This window comes from Fukomys damarensis, unplaced genomic scaffold (genome assembly GCF_012274545.1).
Source record: "Fukomys damarensis isolate Sample0158 unplaced genomic scaffold, DMR_v1.0_HiC HiC_scaffold_11, whole genome shotgun sequence".
Lineage (NCBI taxonomy): Eukaryota > Metazoa > Chordata > Mammalia > Rodentia > Bathyergidae > Fukomys > Fukomys damarensis.
In genome coordinates this window covers 25,102,564-25,119,500 of record NW_022900923.1, presented here as the reverse complement: position 1 = coordinate 25,119,500, position 16,937 = coordinate 25,102,564, and the positions used below count along the sequence as shown (strand labels likewise).

The window sequence follows — 16,937 nt, the reverse complement described above, 5'->3', positions numbered from 1 at the left end:
TGCTCTTTCCCTTTTCGTGAGATGCAAAGCCTGGTGCTGAACAGAGCCAGCAGAAGCGTCTTGGTGCAGCCGCTCTTCTAGGGGGCTGTGGTGAGGTGGGTCAGCCACCTCCCTCTCCCATGCGCCAAGAGGTGGCTGACTGTCACTCAGGGCCTCTCCAAGCCATGCCCATCTGTGGCCCACACCAGCCACCTCTTCCCAGCTGTGCTGCCCACCACCAGACAGGTAAGGGACAGCAGTTGCTTCCAGCAGGCCGGCTTAGTGGGACCTGCTCGGTGGGTCCCTGGGTGGGCCAGCCAAGCCTTGAGTCTCTCTGGGAGGTACAGGACAACTTGAGGCAGAAAGGGACTGTCCTCCTTTCATAATCCCCACTCATCCCCTAGCAGAGATTCTCAGAGCAGTGAAAGCCTGCCGGCTGTGTCCTGAGCAGGGTGCAGGAAGGTGTCTGTCCTTGTAGTTGTAGGTACTAAGCTGGAAAGGCTCTTTTCTTATTTTCTCTCATCCTGGACCACAACTCCTCAGTTCCCTGAGACCTGCTTTCTGGTTCAGAGGGTTCCTCTTTCTACTTTCAGATCCCTTAGGGGGTTCTGACAATAGTGTGGATTGATATCTGGACTATCACACAGCCTCCATATTTTTAGTCTCATTCATGTCTTGTTCTGCTGTTGTTTGTGAATGGGTCCCTGGCACAACCGTCTGGCCAGACCTCTGTCTGGCTTCCAGGCAGAATGCAGGTCTCCAGTGCTGCCAGTGACAAACACTACAGAAGACTCACCATCAAAACGAGCTGAGGGAGATCAGGATGCACTGGAGGTCACCAATTTCTAAGCAGCAAGCTGAGGACACAGGCTCCACCTACAGGGAATGATGAGTCCTTGGCACATTTAGTTAGTGACTTCCTTGGAGCCTGAGTGAGGAGGATGGGTCTTCTTTTTATGTTAGAGCTACTTTGTATCAATCCATTGTTTGATCACATACTGAAAACCTTGTAGGTCCTTGCTTTGGGATGCTTACAATCTGTTGACATAACGAAGAAAAGCTTAACCCGTTCTGCACCAGGATTGATTTTGGATTACTTGTTCTTACAGATTTGGAAAACTTTAAGGTTTTCTTGGAAGATAGAGGAGGTGCTGTAAAGTGGAAGTGAGGTAACTGTATTCGTGAGATCTTATTAGTGCTTGGGAGAATTTAAACACGCTAAACATGCAATGTAGTATTGTGTTGAGGGTGACTGTTGTTCCCTTGGGAATGAGAGGTCCATACGCAGCCAGTAATCTAGCTTTTATTAGTATTTTCTCTCTTCTCATTAATAGAGTAGGTTTCCTGGAAGCAGTCTGTGTTATAATTGGAAGACCAATAGGACTGGGTGAGTGGGAGTAGGGTATGCATAGTACGGCCCATGTCTCACGCGGGCCAGGCCAAGGTGAGCTGGTTCTAGGTATCAAATCCTCTTTTTAGAAAAATTTCACACAGTGCCTGACACACAAAGAAACCTGAAAACTCACTCATACTCTGTTGAGTTGAATTAAATATTCTAATGAAACTAAGATCTTTCTCCCACAGGTCAGTGAGTCCTGACCTGAAGAACACGTTTTTTTAGCCACATCAGCCGTGTCACAAATTCTAGGTGCTCTCAGGGGGCAAGTGAGAGTGTGGATGGATGGCTGAGCAAAACCCATTATCCGTGCATTAAGACGAGTCCTACAAATGTGGATCTGAGGGATGGGGCTGCTGCAGCAGCAATTGAATGTGCAGAGGTGTAGAGTGGCAGGTGGCACTGGAGGTCCTGAGTTTAAGACTTCCTACGGCCATTAGCTCAATTACTCGGGGCTCTTTGCAAGAGGCCACTGAGCACTTTCACTTTGGTAATCTGGAAAGTGGGAGCACTAACAAGTGCCTGTTACTTCCAGAGGTTTCTGTAAGGTTCAACTAAAGGAATAATGCTAGTTTCCCAGTCAAGATGGGTTGAGCAATTTTGCTTGGCACTTTCTCTATAGCTATAGAATTACCCCAACTTTCCAGGGCAAACAGAGGCTCAAGGAGGCTCAAGTTCACCTAGAGACATGAAAGAACTTTGTAAGTTGTGACTGTGCTACAAAAATGTAAGTTGTATTATATGCAATGACTTCATGGCTCAGAGCATTTTCCGGGCCAATCCTATGCCAGAGTCTTTGTTTTGTGCTTTCTTATCTCCTCTTTCTAGAAACACCTCCATCTCTAGAGATGTTAGAAACACTCCTTTGCTTTTCTTCTGTTACTTGTGCATTAGGATATTTTCCACAGTCCAAAAATACCACTCTCATCAGGACTTTTGTCAGTGTTCTCTGTATGCAATTTCCAAAGGCTTCTGAGCTCTTCAGTAAAAGGTCCCAGGAAGAGAGATTCAGGAAAGCTGAGTGGCTTAAGTTTGATTCCTACCAGGGCTTTTCCTGTCAAGAAGTGTCAGGAATTTGCTCAGTGTCTCTGTGCATCAGAGCACACCCACACAGCTCTCGTCCCTCCTCCCGCCCCCAGTGCAGACATTAACATGCACCCATCACCCGAAGGCAAGGTGCCTCGCTGAGAGCTCTCATTTCCCAGAGGGCTCTGTGGATTTAGGACTAGGTTCTAGTGGGAACCAGGGTCCCAGCCTGTACCGCACTATTTCCTATGAATATGACTAAATGCCACTCCTGGCTGTAGTGGCTGTAGAGTCTCCCTTCTGCCTGATCTGTGTGGCTGGCTAGAAGGCAGCAGAAAGGGAAGACAAAATTTTCCCGGAGTCATTAAAAATGGAGGATTAGAAAAGCTTATTTTATATTCAGAGGAGGGGGAGAGTGCTGAAGCCACTTTCTGCACACACACAGCTGTTGACCCTGTTGGAAAATAGTGAAGCTTTTATTACTAAGAAGAGGAGGAGATTGATAACTGGTGCCCTGGCATGCAGAGATAGGAAACACATTTCAATTGTGGCAGCATCTCCTGCTTACATCTGAGCCCCAAGGCCTTCAAAGCCTCGCCCTACTGTTTCCCCATCTCCTGCAGCCTCCATCTCCACCCTCTCTTGATGTTGGGCCTCTGTCTTCTTAGACTCTGCTACTCTCAATGTGACTGTGTTTTCTTAAGGCTGAATAATTTACCATCAATGTTTACTTCTCTATCTCTGTGGATTTTTACACAGTAACACTGGAAGTTGGCATTGTCTTAGTAATTCTGACTTCAGAGGTGAGAAAGCAAGGTCCTAGGGTGAGCCTTGCATGAAAGAGCAGAGTTGAAGCTTGAACCCTTGTCACTAACCCTGAGGCAAGTGACATTTTTATGACTCCACTGCCCCTGTGGCCAGCGTCCTGCTTCAAACCCAAACGTGACCTGCCTTGCCTGCCTGCTGGTTGGTTCAGGTTAGCTCAATAAATGTTTAAGAAGCATTTTCTTGGTGGCAGACACTATGCTAAGTTTTGGAAATGTTGAGGTGAAAAATACATCCTTTGCCTAAGTAACGTACATAGGAAATGTAACATACCCATGCCTGGAACATTACAGTGCTTGGCACTCGGGGATTCTTAAATATTAGCTGAATGAATAAATGAAGATAGAATAAATAAACATACTTTCTGTGACCTTGATGGACCCAGGGTCTGGTTAGGTGGAGAGAATTATGGGCACCACCCCGTGCCAAGTGGTAGGATGAAATATCCCTGGGAGCCTAGAGAGCACTTTCCACAAGGATGTTCAGGGGAGGCTTCTTGGAGTAAGTGGTCCTGAGTGCAGCTTGAAGGATGAATAGTGTTTAATAAGGACAAGAGCATTCTAGGCAGAGGGGATGAAATGAGGGAGGCCTGTGATGCATGCTCATGATGATAAATTATATAGAGCTGTTGGATTGAGAAACTTAAAACAGCAGAATGGTGGGCAACTCTCAAAGGAGACAGGAACCACTATATTTGATGCCTGTATTAGGACCTTTTTTGAGCTTGAACTTTATGCTTGGGCTAGGGAAGCTTAGAGGTTTTGAGACGGGAACACAGTCATACTTGTAATCTAAATAGGTGATTATAACTGCTGGATGGAGATGAATTCAAGGACATAGAATGGATCACAGAGATGAGATACTGTGATGTCATCAACTAGGGCCCATGATTAGGACAATGAGGATATGAATCAGGGCAGTGGTAGTAAAGATGGAGGAGAGGAGACAGATTTGAAAACTCTGAAAAAGATTTAATCAGCATGATTTGGTAATTGGTGGAAGTTAGGAGATGAGAGAAAAGGAGCCTCCTCTAATTAATTCTCTATTTCTGGGTTGAGTTACTCAGTAGATGGTGGTGTTAGAAACAGGTATCAGCAATTTTAGAGGAAGCTGAGGTCTGTGTGTGTGTGTGTGTGTGTGTGTGTGTGTGTGTGTGTAATGGGATGGTAGGTAAAATGGGTCAGAAAAACAAGGGATATTATGTGCATGGTTTTTAGGTTTATATTTGCATTTGTTGAGACTTTGAGTTATCTTAAGGGGTGTGTTCAGTAACCCACAAACTATAGGAGTCTATAAAGTTGGGAAAATGACCATATTTGGAGAAATGGTCAGTATGCTATGGCCAAAGATGAGATTGTCCAGGTAGCATGCAAAGACAAAACAGTAGGGAGTCAGAGTTAGAGAGGAAGGGGAATCCTAGCACTTATGGAATTATAGGAGGTGGAGGCATCAAAAGAACCAAGGCCTTCGAAGAGCAGTCAGGAGTGCAATGCCATGGAGTTCAAGGGAGTAGAAATTCAATAAATTTATGACCACCATAGAGAATACAGAAGAGAGGTCCATAAAGACAAGGACTGCAATTGCCATTGGACTTCACAGTATTGAGGTCCCTGTTTCAGGGGAGCAATGGGGATATAAGTTAGATTGCAAAACATTATATCAGGACAGGAAATGAAGATACAAAGCAGACTTATTTTTAGGCAACCAAAGAGAGGAATACTCAAAGCTACATTTTTTAAATTGAAAAGGCTTGAATATCTTTAATGCTGAGTGTAGAATAACTCAGGGGAAGGGAAGAATAAAGATAGGGTTTTGACAAAGCAGGGTTCAAGTGAAGAAAGATGGGCTCAAGGCCACAGGAGGAGGGAGTGGATAGGTACCTCTGCGGGCAGTGGAAAGGAAGGGTATGTGTGAATGTGGATAGATGGGTAGGATTCAAGTAGGGGAAAGCACTCCAGGCACTTAGCACTTCAGACCTCTCCTCTTGATGAGCCAGAGATCAGGTTTGGGAAGGACTATACATGCTCCATCAGCTCTCTCCTCCACACTCTACCTTGTTGCCCTTCAGGGGCCTTCGCAGGAACTGGCTGCTCACTAGGAAGCTAATCTGTAAATTTAGGGTTTAAGACTGGGATCCAAATAGGAACAGAGGAGTGATGGGGAGGTAAGCAAACAGGCAAAATGTATCTTCATTCAGCATGAACTTGTGGTTTGGATTTGGTGTTTGTAGACCAGCAACTCTGCTGTAGGTGCAGGAAGTTGGGGGCCCACTCAGGAGTCATGGGTCAGAATTCTGACCGTGTCTTTGAGAGATGTGACCATGGGCCAAATCTCTATAGTTTAATTTGTGTAGATGGTATCTAATAATCATACCTATCCTACAGATTTTTTCAATTGCTCCCATGGAGGCAAATCATAGTTTTGGTTTTGCTTTATCTTTTCCTGAAAGTGGGTTTACTTGTAGGGAAGACGCTTACAGTGGAAGGACTATGCGGATTCAACTCCCGTTCAAATCTTCTTTTCCTGTTTTCCACTTTCCTTGAACTAATAAGTTATACTTTGAGCTCATTGTACTGAAACCACACTTTGTCACTGGTCACACTATTCTTAAAACTTTTGTTTTGCACAACTTTAAATATGTACAAGTCTAGAGAACAGAACTGCAATGCCCTATCTACCCACCCCCTAGCTTCCTTGTCTCCGCTTCCTGCCCTAGAAGATTTTAAAGCAATTTCCAGGTTGAAAGTCATTTTGACCATGAATATTGCAGAGTGAATCTCTAAATGATAAGATCTCCTAAGGGGAAATAGCCTCTATGTTAATATCACAATAAAAATTTAACAGTAATTTGCTAAGTTCATTAAATATCATCAGTGCTCTAATTTTCCTCATTGTCTCATTACATTTTTTTAGTTTTCAACTTGAATTAGGGTTCTTCATAAAGCCCATGTATTTCATTTGGTTGATTTTTTTAAAACACTGATGATCATTGTCTCTGAAGGTCCTTGAAGGACAACAAAGTAGACTGTTTCAGAGAGAGCTGGTGTGGCATATACAGTCGCGGGCATCGTGTAATTCCATCTCCTAATTTTGTATCATTTCCCTTAGTTTTTCTGTGTCATTTAATTTTAGGAGCCTGGAGAAACAATTATAGGTTTGGTTGCTAATGCCTCTAAAGTTTAACTTTAAAATTCATTTCTAAACACACTTAGGAAGGGGAATACAAATAATAGTGAATAAAGAAAATATAGAAAGGGAAAAATCCCACAGTGAATGGAAAGGAGCCCAATGAAGGCTCAAGAGGAACAAAAGTATATGAGAAAGGTGACAAAGAGTTGGGAAACCCCATGCACTGAGAATTTAAAAATATTCTTACGATGTATTATCTTGCACATTTTACATCACCTTGGTAAACAGGTGACAAAGAATTAATCTTTAAATAATAACATTCTAGCTGGGCGTGGTGGCACATGCCTGTAATCCCAGCCCTTGGGAGGCTGAGGCAGGAGGATTGCTGTGAGTTCGGGACCAGCCTGGGCTACATAGTGAGTTCCAGGTGAGTCTCAACTACATAGTGAGACCCTGTCTCAAAAAAAAAACAAACCCAAAACAACAATAATAACATTCTATTTATATGGCACTTTTCCCAAGCAACTTATCAACTTATGATGTTGAACAGACATCATCTAAGGAATCCCTCTATGTCAAGTAGTGAAATTTCCATTTTATAGTTGAGTTGATAAGGCCATTAATACTGATAAAACTGGTTCATACTTAAAATCATTTACCACTTGTCACATATAGTGGTAAGTACCATATTACATCATCAAATTTAATTCCTACAGCAAGCTTATGACATTGGTACAGTTTCTACCAGTATCTTTATTTTCCACATGATAAGCATGAGACTCAGAGAAAGTAACAGAGTTAAAAAATTATGGAGCTGGGATTGAAACTTAGGGCTTTCAAACCCATTGAACTTCCCCACTCCATGTCTGTCTACTCACCACTAAATCCGAAATCAGTAATTTCTCTCTCTCTCTCTCTCTCTCTTTCCTTCCTCCCTCCCTCCCTCCCTCCCTTCCTTCCTTCATTTCTTTCTTTGCATTTATGTGTTCACTGGCAAAATTCCATTGAAAAGGAAGCTAAGATTACCTCCAAACATAATATTATGGGACAGTATACTGGAATTTGCAAAGCATTTCCCACAGAATATCTTATTTCTTTCTTATGTTCACCCTGGAAAAGAGGCCCGGAGTTAGGGTTTGTATTTTACACATGAGAAAATTAAAGTTCAAAGCTCTTGGTTTTGTTAGCTTGTGATCACAGAGCTAGTAAGGTTAGATAGTGTCACGGAGTTAGTTTATGACAGAATTAGAATCATAGACCCCTTCCTCTGATTCCAAATCCTGTACTTTTCTGGTTTTCTTTGCAAACCTCATGGGTTCCCAGCTTTAGCTGCTGACCTCTCTCCCTGTCCCCTCTGATGTTCCTTAGGAGGAACTGAGGAGGGTTATTATAAATTAAATATCTGGATGCTTGAGCTGATGAACAGGAAATGAGGCTGCTAATGCTCAGAGGAATGGAATTGAGATACATTTTTTTTTAAAGGTAGAATTTTGGGCCAAGTGGCCTCTTTCTGTCCTGCCCTTCCCTGTGTCCTTCCAGTCTCCATGGAAACCCCAAATCAATGCAGCATATGTTGATTCATGTTTCTACTGTTACTAGGAAGCTACAAAGTGGAAATTGCTTTTAAAAGATTGGCGGAAGAGCTTGAGCATGCTGACCAGAATTCAAATCTAATATCCAAATGACTGTTTTATTAAAAGCTTTTAATATGGTGCAATCCAACTAGGTGGTATATTGATTAAACAAATACACAGGAGGCATTTGGCAATAAACCTCACCTTCTATCATGGCTTTTCAAAATATTATATTGCAGATTTTAATTCTCTTTATCTTCAATTTAATTGCATTTTCATGGCCTGTGTGACAGTGCAAAGTGCTCCTTTTGCTCTTGATTAATTCCACCATGTCCTAACTGGGTTGTTCTGGTAATTTACAAAAAGGCTTCTGTACCTGTGCTGCCCCCCCTGAATGCCATTAATATTCTGTTGACTTTAGTCCTGCCCAGGAATCTGCAGAAGTCTAAGCACATGTCTGCCATTATGAATGCTTGGTGGATTCTCAGACATTTTCATGAACTCAAAATCAAATTCAGCCAGCTTATTAAACACCTGCTCATACATAGCAATGAGAATTGATAGTAAGGGAAGTAAGACATGTGTTTTCAGAGTGGACAGTCAGTTATGAGGACCAGAAACCATAACTCAAAAAGATTTACCAAGGCTGTGATGTGGTCTACCAGAACATACCTCTAGGGTGATGGGGCTGGGATGGAGGGACCCCCACTTTGGAGGTAATAGATTTTGAAAAGGAGCCGGGAGTTCAGCAGATCCAAGGTGAGGATTTTCTGGGCAGAGGGAGCAGCTGAATTATCAGGTGCAGGGTGTGTGTGAGATGGGATGAGCCATGGGGCTGTAAAACTGGACAGGCAAATGGGATTGAGGCACAGGGAGGAGCTGCAAGCTGCAGTAGACCCATCAGATTATTATACAGAAGATCTACTTTATGGTGTGTGTTCACTGGGTCACTGATGGTTGTGTAGAGAGCAAGAAGGTCTGCAGGTAGGGGAGGGAGCGATGGAGCAGGTCATCTCATGGGGGGAGCAGGTCATCTCATGGGGAGGACATGCACTGTGCTGGGAACCGAATCCCCATTGTCAGGCCACACTGGTGGGTAGAGGAGGGGATGAAGTTCAGGACTGTTTCAGAAATATAATGATGAGATTTAAAAATTAATTCAGCAAGAGGAACGGGGAAAAAGAAACAAAAAATGTCTGTACTTGTTCCTTCAAGGAACTGGGATAAAGTGATATTATGGACAGAGGGAACCCTGTGTGGACCCGAGTCTCAGGAGAAGAATCTTGGCCGCTCCAGAAGCAAGGGAGCCAGCAGTCTGAGGGTGCGCAGCTGTCCAGCAGACCTCTGTCAACAGCCTGCAGCTCCCTGGAAGCAGGATGGCAGCGCTGCTAATTGTGGAGAGGAGCAGAGAGCAGCACTGGCAAGGGCAGGTTTTCCTGAGAGCTTTAGAATGGGAAGAGCAGAGGAGAGCTGCACAGCACAAGCAGCCAGAGCATGGCGTGTCACCACTGTTTTCCAGGGGAAGCCGCGAGTCTTGGCGAGCAGAAATGTCTTGTGCTTAGTTTTTAGCCAGTAAGTCAGGAGCAGTAGCCAGAAAAGAATCCAGATCTTTGTATTCCTCCTGCCAGGGCTCAAAGCAGGGGAGGGTAGAGTCTACATGGATGTGTTCCATCCTCCCAGCACTCAAACTTGTGCCTTCTCCTGTCTCCTTCTTTTAGGGAAGATGAGCATGCTGGAATGCTCTACCTCAGATCCAGCTTAGTTTTTCCCTGGAGTTTTTACGCACCTGTCCTTCTCAAGCTGGGGTGCTTTGTGGTGACTTCTTGGTGTTTAGGAGTGTTTTGATGAAACGTTTGAACTAGTTTTAATTTTCTCTTTTTCCTTATGTTAGGCATGTCCACACACTCTTGTCCCTCTGCTCTTTCTATTCTCATATGTCCTTTAAAATTTTATTAATTATATTGAACATTTGCCTTATTGACTTCCTGTGACTATATTATTTCTCTAAAGGCTAATTGCAGACTCTGATGCCTGGTTAGTATTGACTGGCTTCCACCTGAGACTTGGGCTCATCTGCAACCCTGCTCTCCTCCCTGGTGCTTTTCCTCTCTGGATAGCAGACTCTGAAGCTTGAGAGAAGACCATTAGCCTACTGTTATAGCATGGGTAGAGAAGGGTACCATGGTGATGTGACCTTTGTGTTACACTAGGGGCACAGTAGCACCAAGTTTGGTATCAAACACCAGCTCTGTCACTTATAAATAACTTGTCTCCATTTTTATAACTGTATAAAGTTCACCTTGTAAATTTATAGTGAGAGTTAAGATTAACTCCAGTGCAGTTTGAACATAGTGCCTGGCATATACAAAATGCTCATTAAACATTGTGCATAGCTGTGTACATTAAACATTAGCTATTCAGACTCATCTTCTGGTACAAATAGGCTTTTATCTGCCAGCTTGTCTGTGCACTTGTTTCTTATGGCATAATGTACTAGAAAAATGTTCAGAAATGAAAGATTCTCTGTCTGCTTAAATTCTCAATTCCAGCTAGCATCACAATTCAAGACAGAAGTTATAAAGAATGGAAAACTTGGGAAAGTGGGGGGGGGTTGTGGAAAAGGAAGGAAGGGAAAGAAAAAATTATGAGAAAAGAAGGCAAAACCAGAAACAAAGTTCTTGTAAATAAGGAGGGGTGGAGGGGTGGAAGGGAGGGAAGAGGAATGGGGAAAAAAACAAGAACCAAATTCCCAACGATGAATGTGATCGTCATGTATAGCTAAAATGTACCAATACACTTAATTAAAAAATGGAAACCTTTTCTTTTGTATCTCATTTTACAACATGGAAAAATAAGGGCTTCCTTTGCCAGCAGAGGGGCATTGTGGACATTATCAGAGAGAGACAATGAGTCACTGTGGAAGCAGCATCAGAATTTTTATTTTTTAATTTTCCCCCCATTGTTTATTGGTACATTTAAAGCAAACAATACAGTTACAGTTATCATTGGGATCTTGTTCCTTTACATGGTATGTCCTTGTTCTTGTTTTTTCCCCATACCCTTGCCCTCCTTTCACCACCTTCACAGAATTTTTATTTTATTCTATCACCAGACAATGAAAATCATTTCAGCGTTAGAATATAGGCTATGTACCAATGGATATTCCCAGAAAGTCTTTGTCGTAACATGATGTAGTAGAAAAAGCTCTGCTGTTAGTCATGACACAAATCCTGGTTCTTGTGTTGTGTCACCTTGAAAAAGGCATTCACCATGTCTAGTCTCAGTTTTTTCATCTGTTGTATGGGATAATAATACCTTATATGACCATTGCAGGTGTTGTTGAGCAACAATGCATGAAATTGCTTGATACATTTTAAAAGGTCATATGTGGAATCTATTATGTTTATTATAAAGCCATCACTTTTTTTTTTTTGGTTTTTTGAGACAGGGTCTCACTATGTAGTTGAGACTGACCTGGAACTCACTATGTAGCCCAGGCTGGTCTCGAACTCACAACAATCCTCCTGCCTCTGCCTCCCGAGTGCTGGGATTACAGGTGTGTGCCACCACACCCGATTTAAAGCTGTCACTTTCTGCAACCTTCTTAGTTTCAGAAATGACTTGCAGCATAGAGACAGAGCGCCAGTCTTAGAAGCTCACAGTGTACTGAACAGAAGATAAACTTTATCTCAGAGAAGCAGTTTGCAAACCTTAGCCTGCATCAGAATCACCTGGAAGGTGACCCCAGTTTCTGATGCTGTATGTCTGGCAAGGAGAGGTTGAGAATTGGCATTTCCAACTCATTCTCAAAGTGATGTTGAGCTGCTGGCCCAGGAACAACTCTTGGAAAAACCAGTACACCAAGACAAGCAGGAGGAGTCTTCCTTCTGGATAAGAAGCAGGCAGTGTAAAGATCCTTGTGGTAAGGAGATTTGGAAGAAAAACTGAAATTCAAAGAGACAGAAAAATAAGGCTGATGTGCAGATCAGGCAGAACAAAGGCAAAAGTCTTACTCTGTCACAAATGCATGACAGGAGAAGTTGCTAGGTGATGGGTGAGGGAGAGAGGTGAGTTCCTACAGTAGGAAAAGCCAGGTGAGAGGCAGGAGCACAGGGTTAGGAATATGCACATTTGGGGAGGCGGAGGAGGTGGAAATTTCTCATTAAGAAATGGGGAGCAGTGTGGTTGGCACTGGTGGAGGGTAGGAGTGGAAATGGTTTGGGAGAGAGATGCCTCTGTAGAGTTAGGGGACAACTGAGATGTGGTAAAGAGGGGGTAATTTTAGGGCTGTGTGGTTTGGCTTGGTAGTGCAGCACAATAGAAATTGGGAGAAAGGGGGTGGAATTTAGATGTGTGACCTGCCCCGTAGCTTTCTTGCTCTCTGCATTTATCACATCACATCACACCCAGCAAGACAGGCCCCCTCCTCCTGGCTCATTAGGAGATTTGATTCGGCTTGGCTCCTGCCGTCAGCAGCTGTCTGGGGCAAGATCTTTATGCTCCCTGTGAAGCAACGAGCCCCCAGCCAGCAGCAGAGCTCATTAGAAGGGGCCTCCTGGACACTTGATTTTCAGTTCATTGGTGCCTGAAAGAGTTAATACCGACTCTTCGCTGGGTGCAGAGAGAAGCAGCCGTGGGCTGTGGGGACTTTTCCCTGAGCTGCAGCCAGAGAAGCTCCAGGTTAGTGAGGCTGAGGAGGAAGGTTCGGGCAGTGTGCCAGGTCATTCCGCTCAGGGGCACCTCCTGCGTCCTGCCAATGAGGATGGGCTTGCAGACTATGCCTGGGAGCTAAGCCACCGCCCGCCCGGTGTAGGCTGCTTCAGTATTTACTGGATGTGACAAGCAGAGAGAAGAGCTTTCAGCAGGGCCGCTTGCTGCCTGGCTCATTTGGTGGGAGGTGTGTTGTGCGTGCATGCTTGTGTATATGTGTGTGTGCGCGAGCCTGTGTGTCCATGCAAACATGCCCTCCACCCACCAAGGATTCCACTGCTAAAAGAAAGATCTACTCTTTCCTCAGAGCCCCTTAACCTGCAGCCTCTCTGACCATCCAGTTGGCAATGAACTGCAGGCCATGAGGACTGGTCAGCGACAGTGAGTATCATTTTTGCTGTTCTCTTTCCTCTCTGGGGTGGCCTAGTGTGCCGATCGCATTATCCATATTTAATTCACCTGCCTCTTCATGCATATTGATTACTTTCTCCCTGCTGAGGCTCTTAGTTTCTCTCTCCCTCTTTATAAATCTTTGCTTTTTGCTTTTTAATCTTTGTTTTTTCCCTGTTTCCTCTTTTCCCGTTAGGTCCCATCCTGTCTGCTCCAGTCACCTGTGACTTGGGGTCCACTTATGAGGACACACGCACTGTGGTGTAATCATACTTTTGAATGTCCTGATCTCTGGACAACCTCTTACTCTGTCCCCCTTTAGTCTAGAGCCAAATGGGATAAGAATGGTGAAGTGTCAGAATGGACCAGGCAGCTGGGGCAGAGTATCCTGCTGGTTCTCATTTAGTGGAGCCCAAAGCTGGACTCATCAAAGGAGTGGGTGTTTGTGGGCACGCACTGTGGTGTAATCATACTTTTGAATGTCCTGATCTCTGGACAACCTCTTACTCTGTCCCCCTTTAGTCTAGAGCCAAATGGGATAAGAATGGAAAAGTGTCAGAATGGACCAGGCAGCTGGGGCAGAGTATCCTGCTGGTTCTCATTTAGTGGAGCCCAAAGCTGGACTCATCAAAGGAGTGGGTGTTTGTGGGCAGAATGAATTTGAGAGAGAGAGAGAGAGAGAGAGAGAGAGAGAGAGAGTGTTAGTAGTGTAAATGGCAAGGGTGACAAGGCAGGAACCTTGCTTGATGGCCCCTTGCCCTAAATGACCTTGTTGTAGTGTATGTGGGTAGTAGTATCTAGTTCTGCTCAGCTGCAGGAGAATGAGGCCCTTCCCCTGGGGTATATCCCACAAGCAAGAGGAAAAAAAGGCAGGTGCTCCAAAGATGATTTCTAGAGACCATTACAGCTGTAAAGGGCTTTGATTTCCTGACTTCTGGGCAAGCAGGTATAAGCCTGGTTAGGATGGTGACTGAAGAAATGTCCCTGTTATCAGGGGATATTGTCCATGAGGATGAGACTTTACATAAAACCTAATTGTTTTCTTCTTCTTTTAGTTTTCACTTATTTTTATTAATTATAGCATCATTAGTAAAGTCATTTAAAGAAGTATTTGCGAAATGTTCAGGGTACTATCAAAATACTTTAAATGGTGTAGCTTACATAGGAGACTTATTTATCCAAATTAGATTTTCTTTAAAATGGATTCTATGTTTGGTGTCAGAGTTCCCCAAGGGAACCCTTTGCAGATCGGCTGCTCTCCTCACATGTTTCTTCCTATCAGCCTCTTCTGTGGGAACAAAGGGTCTGAAGCACTGAGACCCTCAGGAGAGAGAGATCATAAGTCAATAAAAATCAATATTTCCTTTCCCCCACCCCAATGTTCTCCCTGCTTCGGATCAGGAATGGGCCAGGCCCCCCTAGGCTGAGAAAGGTCACAGGAGCTCCACATGGGTAGAAAGGGTGACTTGCATATTCATTTCCTCAGTCAGTGCCTGGGATCACTTTTCAAAGGAGCAAGCCCATGTGGAGAGGGTGCCTGCCAAGCCCCTGTTGGAGTTGCTCCCACCTCCTTCGGCTCCTACCTTCCCAAGTCTCCACATCCGCCCACCCAGGTACCATTGGAAGGAGGTGAGAACCACAGCAGGAGTCAATCACATCATTTTGAAGCAAGTGCTGGCTCCTCACCCTCCCCTCCTGCCTGGTCACTTGAGCCCCACTCTAGTCAGACAAAGACAACAGTAAGTTCTGGTTTGCCAGGCCCGTGCCTCCTTGGGGGCATATATCCCGATTTCTGTTGATGGCGAGTGGCTGAGGAAGTAGGAACTCCTAACAGTGAGCAGTGCAAAGCCATCTAACTATTTGTTCTCCATCCCTGGTTGGTTGCCCTTGCTGAGGAGCAGCGGATGCTTGTGGGAGCTGGGGTGTTTGTGTGTGGGGAGAGTTCCATTGGTAGAGAACCAGTTGAAGGACATGCTGAGCAGTCAGATGAGAGAGGGTGGCCTCTCTTACAGCAGATTCTTTGATTTTAGGTGAAAGGACGTGAAAGGGTAAATCCCTGAGCCCCGCAGTCTTATTTCCTGCCCTGACGTCCCTGCAAACCAGCCCAAGGGTTAACCATAAACGGATGCCTGTATGGCTGCCTTACTGATGCCACGCAGGTAACGGATCCATGACCTGTTTGTCCCTACTCCTCTCCTCTTTACCTTCCCACCTTCCCTGCTGTTTGAGGTTTGCCCAAGCCTTCAGGTGACTGGGTGGTCCACTTGCACCTGTCCTCCTAGGCCTCCTGAGCAAACTGTGCTGCTCGTGCTGTGTGCTTCTCTGCAAAGCTGTGGCCTTGCAAGCAGGGCCTGCCTTAGCTATGTGTCCTTGCATTGACTGGCAAGATCGCTTGGCAGTGACTCATGGGTGGGATGAGAGATAGTGCATGAGCTTGTATGGAATCATTCAGGACTTCTACAAGTTACTGGGCCAGGAGTTGTAGAGAGAAGACAGAACAGGAAAAGCCTATATGGCACCTTAGCTTTTGACTCTTACTTCAGTATTCCCATTGTTTTAGACCTAAGAAGAGTGTAACTTAGGTCTTACCTGGAAAGATGAAATATAAAAACAAAGCTGTCCCAAATAATATTTTGTTGAAGATTCTTACAAACTGAGCAAATCATGTTTTCTGGGTAACAAATAATTACACTGACCCCTGCTAAACCTTGTAAAATGGCATGTGTGGATTTGCTGCTTTTTTTGTTTTTTATTTTTGGTACCGGGGATCAAACTCAGGACCTTGCCCTTGTGAGTCAGGCAGCTGAAACACTGAGCTAAATCCCTGGCCAGGATTTGCTGGTTTTTGAGAGTCCTTTTATTTATTCTTTAGGGGCAGACCTGGTTGTGTCATGATCATCCTAAGACACTGAGGAATGAACTGGCTCACTGGATGTAGGGTTTTGGCCCCATGAAACATGAATAGGGGCTTTACTTGAACTCATGGAATGTGATGGATGGCTCAAGGGCCTCTAGTTAGTTGCTTGCATAACTTGGTGTTGGGCATCTGTGATTTGGAGGAGTGGATACACAGATGCTCTTGGTCTCAGCAGAGAGAATAGCTACAGCCAGTCTTTTGAAATGCCATGAAATAGTTCGCTTTACAGAGTGGCCTGGCTGAGAAAAAAGGCAAAGACCAATTTTTTGGAGGAGAGAAGTTATTTCTGGAAACTTGGATATTGTAACCCTAACAGGCTCTTCAGTGATGTGCCATGGAATACAAATATCCATTCCTGGCAAATACAATGCCATCCCAGTAGACATTTGTTGGATAAGATTTCTGGTAACAAAGACAATTACCAGCACCATGGATAGAAATCCATTTGAAGCATAAGGAAGTGATTAAATTGGATGATGTCTAAGGTCTTTGCCCAACTCTAGGATTTGTGAAAAAGAAGAATTTGAAGGACTTGTTTTCAACATGGAAAATGGCATCTGTTAGCACCAATTTCCTGGCAAATTGCTACCAATGTCCACGTGGCAGTCCCCCTTTATAAGTCAGTCTGAAGTCCTGCTCTAATTATACTAAACTCTTCTCACTTATCTTTGTCTTTAACATGAGGGGTTATCATGGTTAAAGGTCATGGGTCAGCAATGTATTCTGTCAAGGGCCAGAGAGTAAATATTTTCAGCATTGTGGGCCACGTGGTGTGTGTTGTAACTACTTGACTTTGTCCTTGTAGTTGAAAGCAGCTTTGGGCAACATGTGAACAAATGGTGTCTATATGGCACCTTAGCTTTTGACTCTTACTTCAGTATTCCCATTGTTTTAGACCTAAGAAGAGTGTAACTTAGGTCTTACCTGGAAAGATGAAATATAAAAACAAAGCTGTCCCAAATAATATTTTGTTGAAGATTCTTACAAACTG

At 44.2% G+C, this 16,937-nt stretch overlaps 1 protein-coding gene across 7 annotated transcripts in view; it reads left to right on the top strand.

The window, feature by feature from the left end:
- Positions 1-92: 92 nt before the first annotated feature.
- The window catches only part of Rgs8 (regulator of G protein signaling 8), a 44,388-nt gene continuing 27,543 nt past the window's right edge, over positions 93-16,937 (top strand). Inside the window, exons 1-3 of one of the 7 annotated variants that reach the window (XM_010608281.3) lie at positions 164-225; positions 1,089-1,148; positions 12,947-13,020. In XM_010608281.3, coding sequence (XP_010606583.1) covers positions 13,001-13,020 — 20 coding nt within the window. In that variant the 5' untranslated portion in view covers positions 164-225; positions 1,089-1,148; positions 12,947-13,000. The other 6 variants (XM_019205127.1, XM_010608278.2, XM_010608279.2 and 3 more) reach the window with 6 other exon arrangements.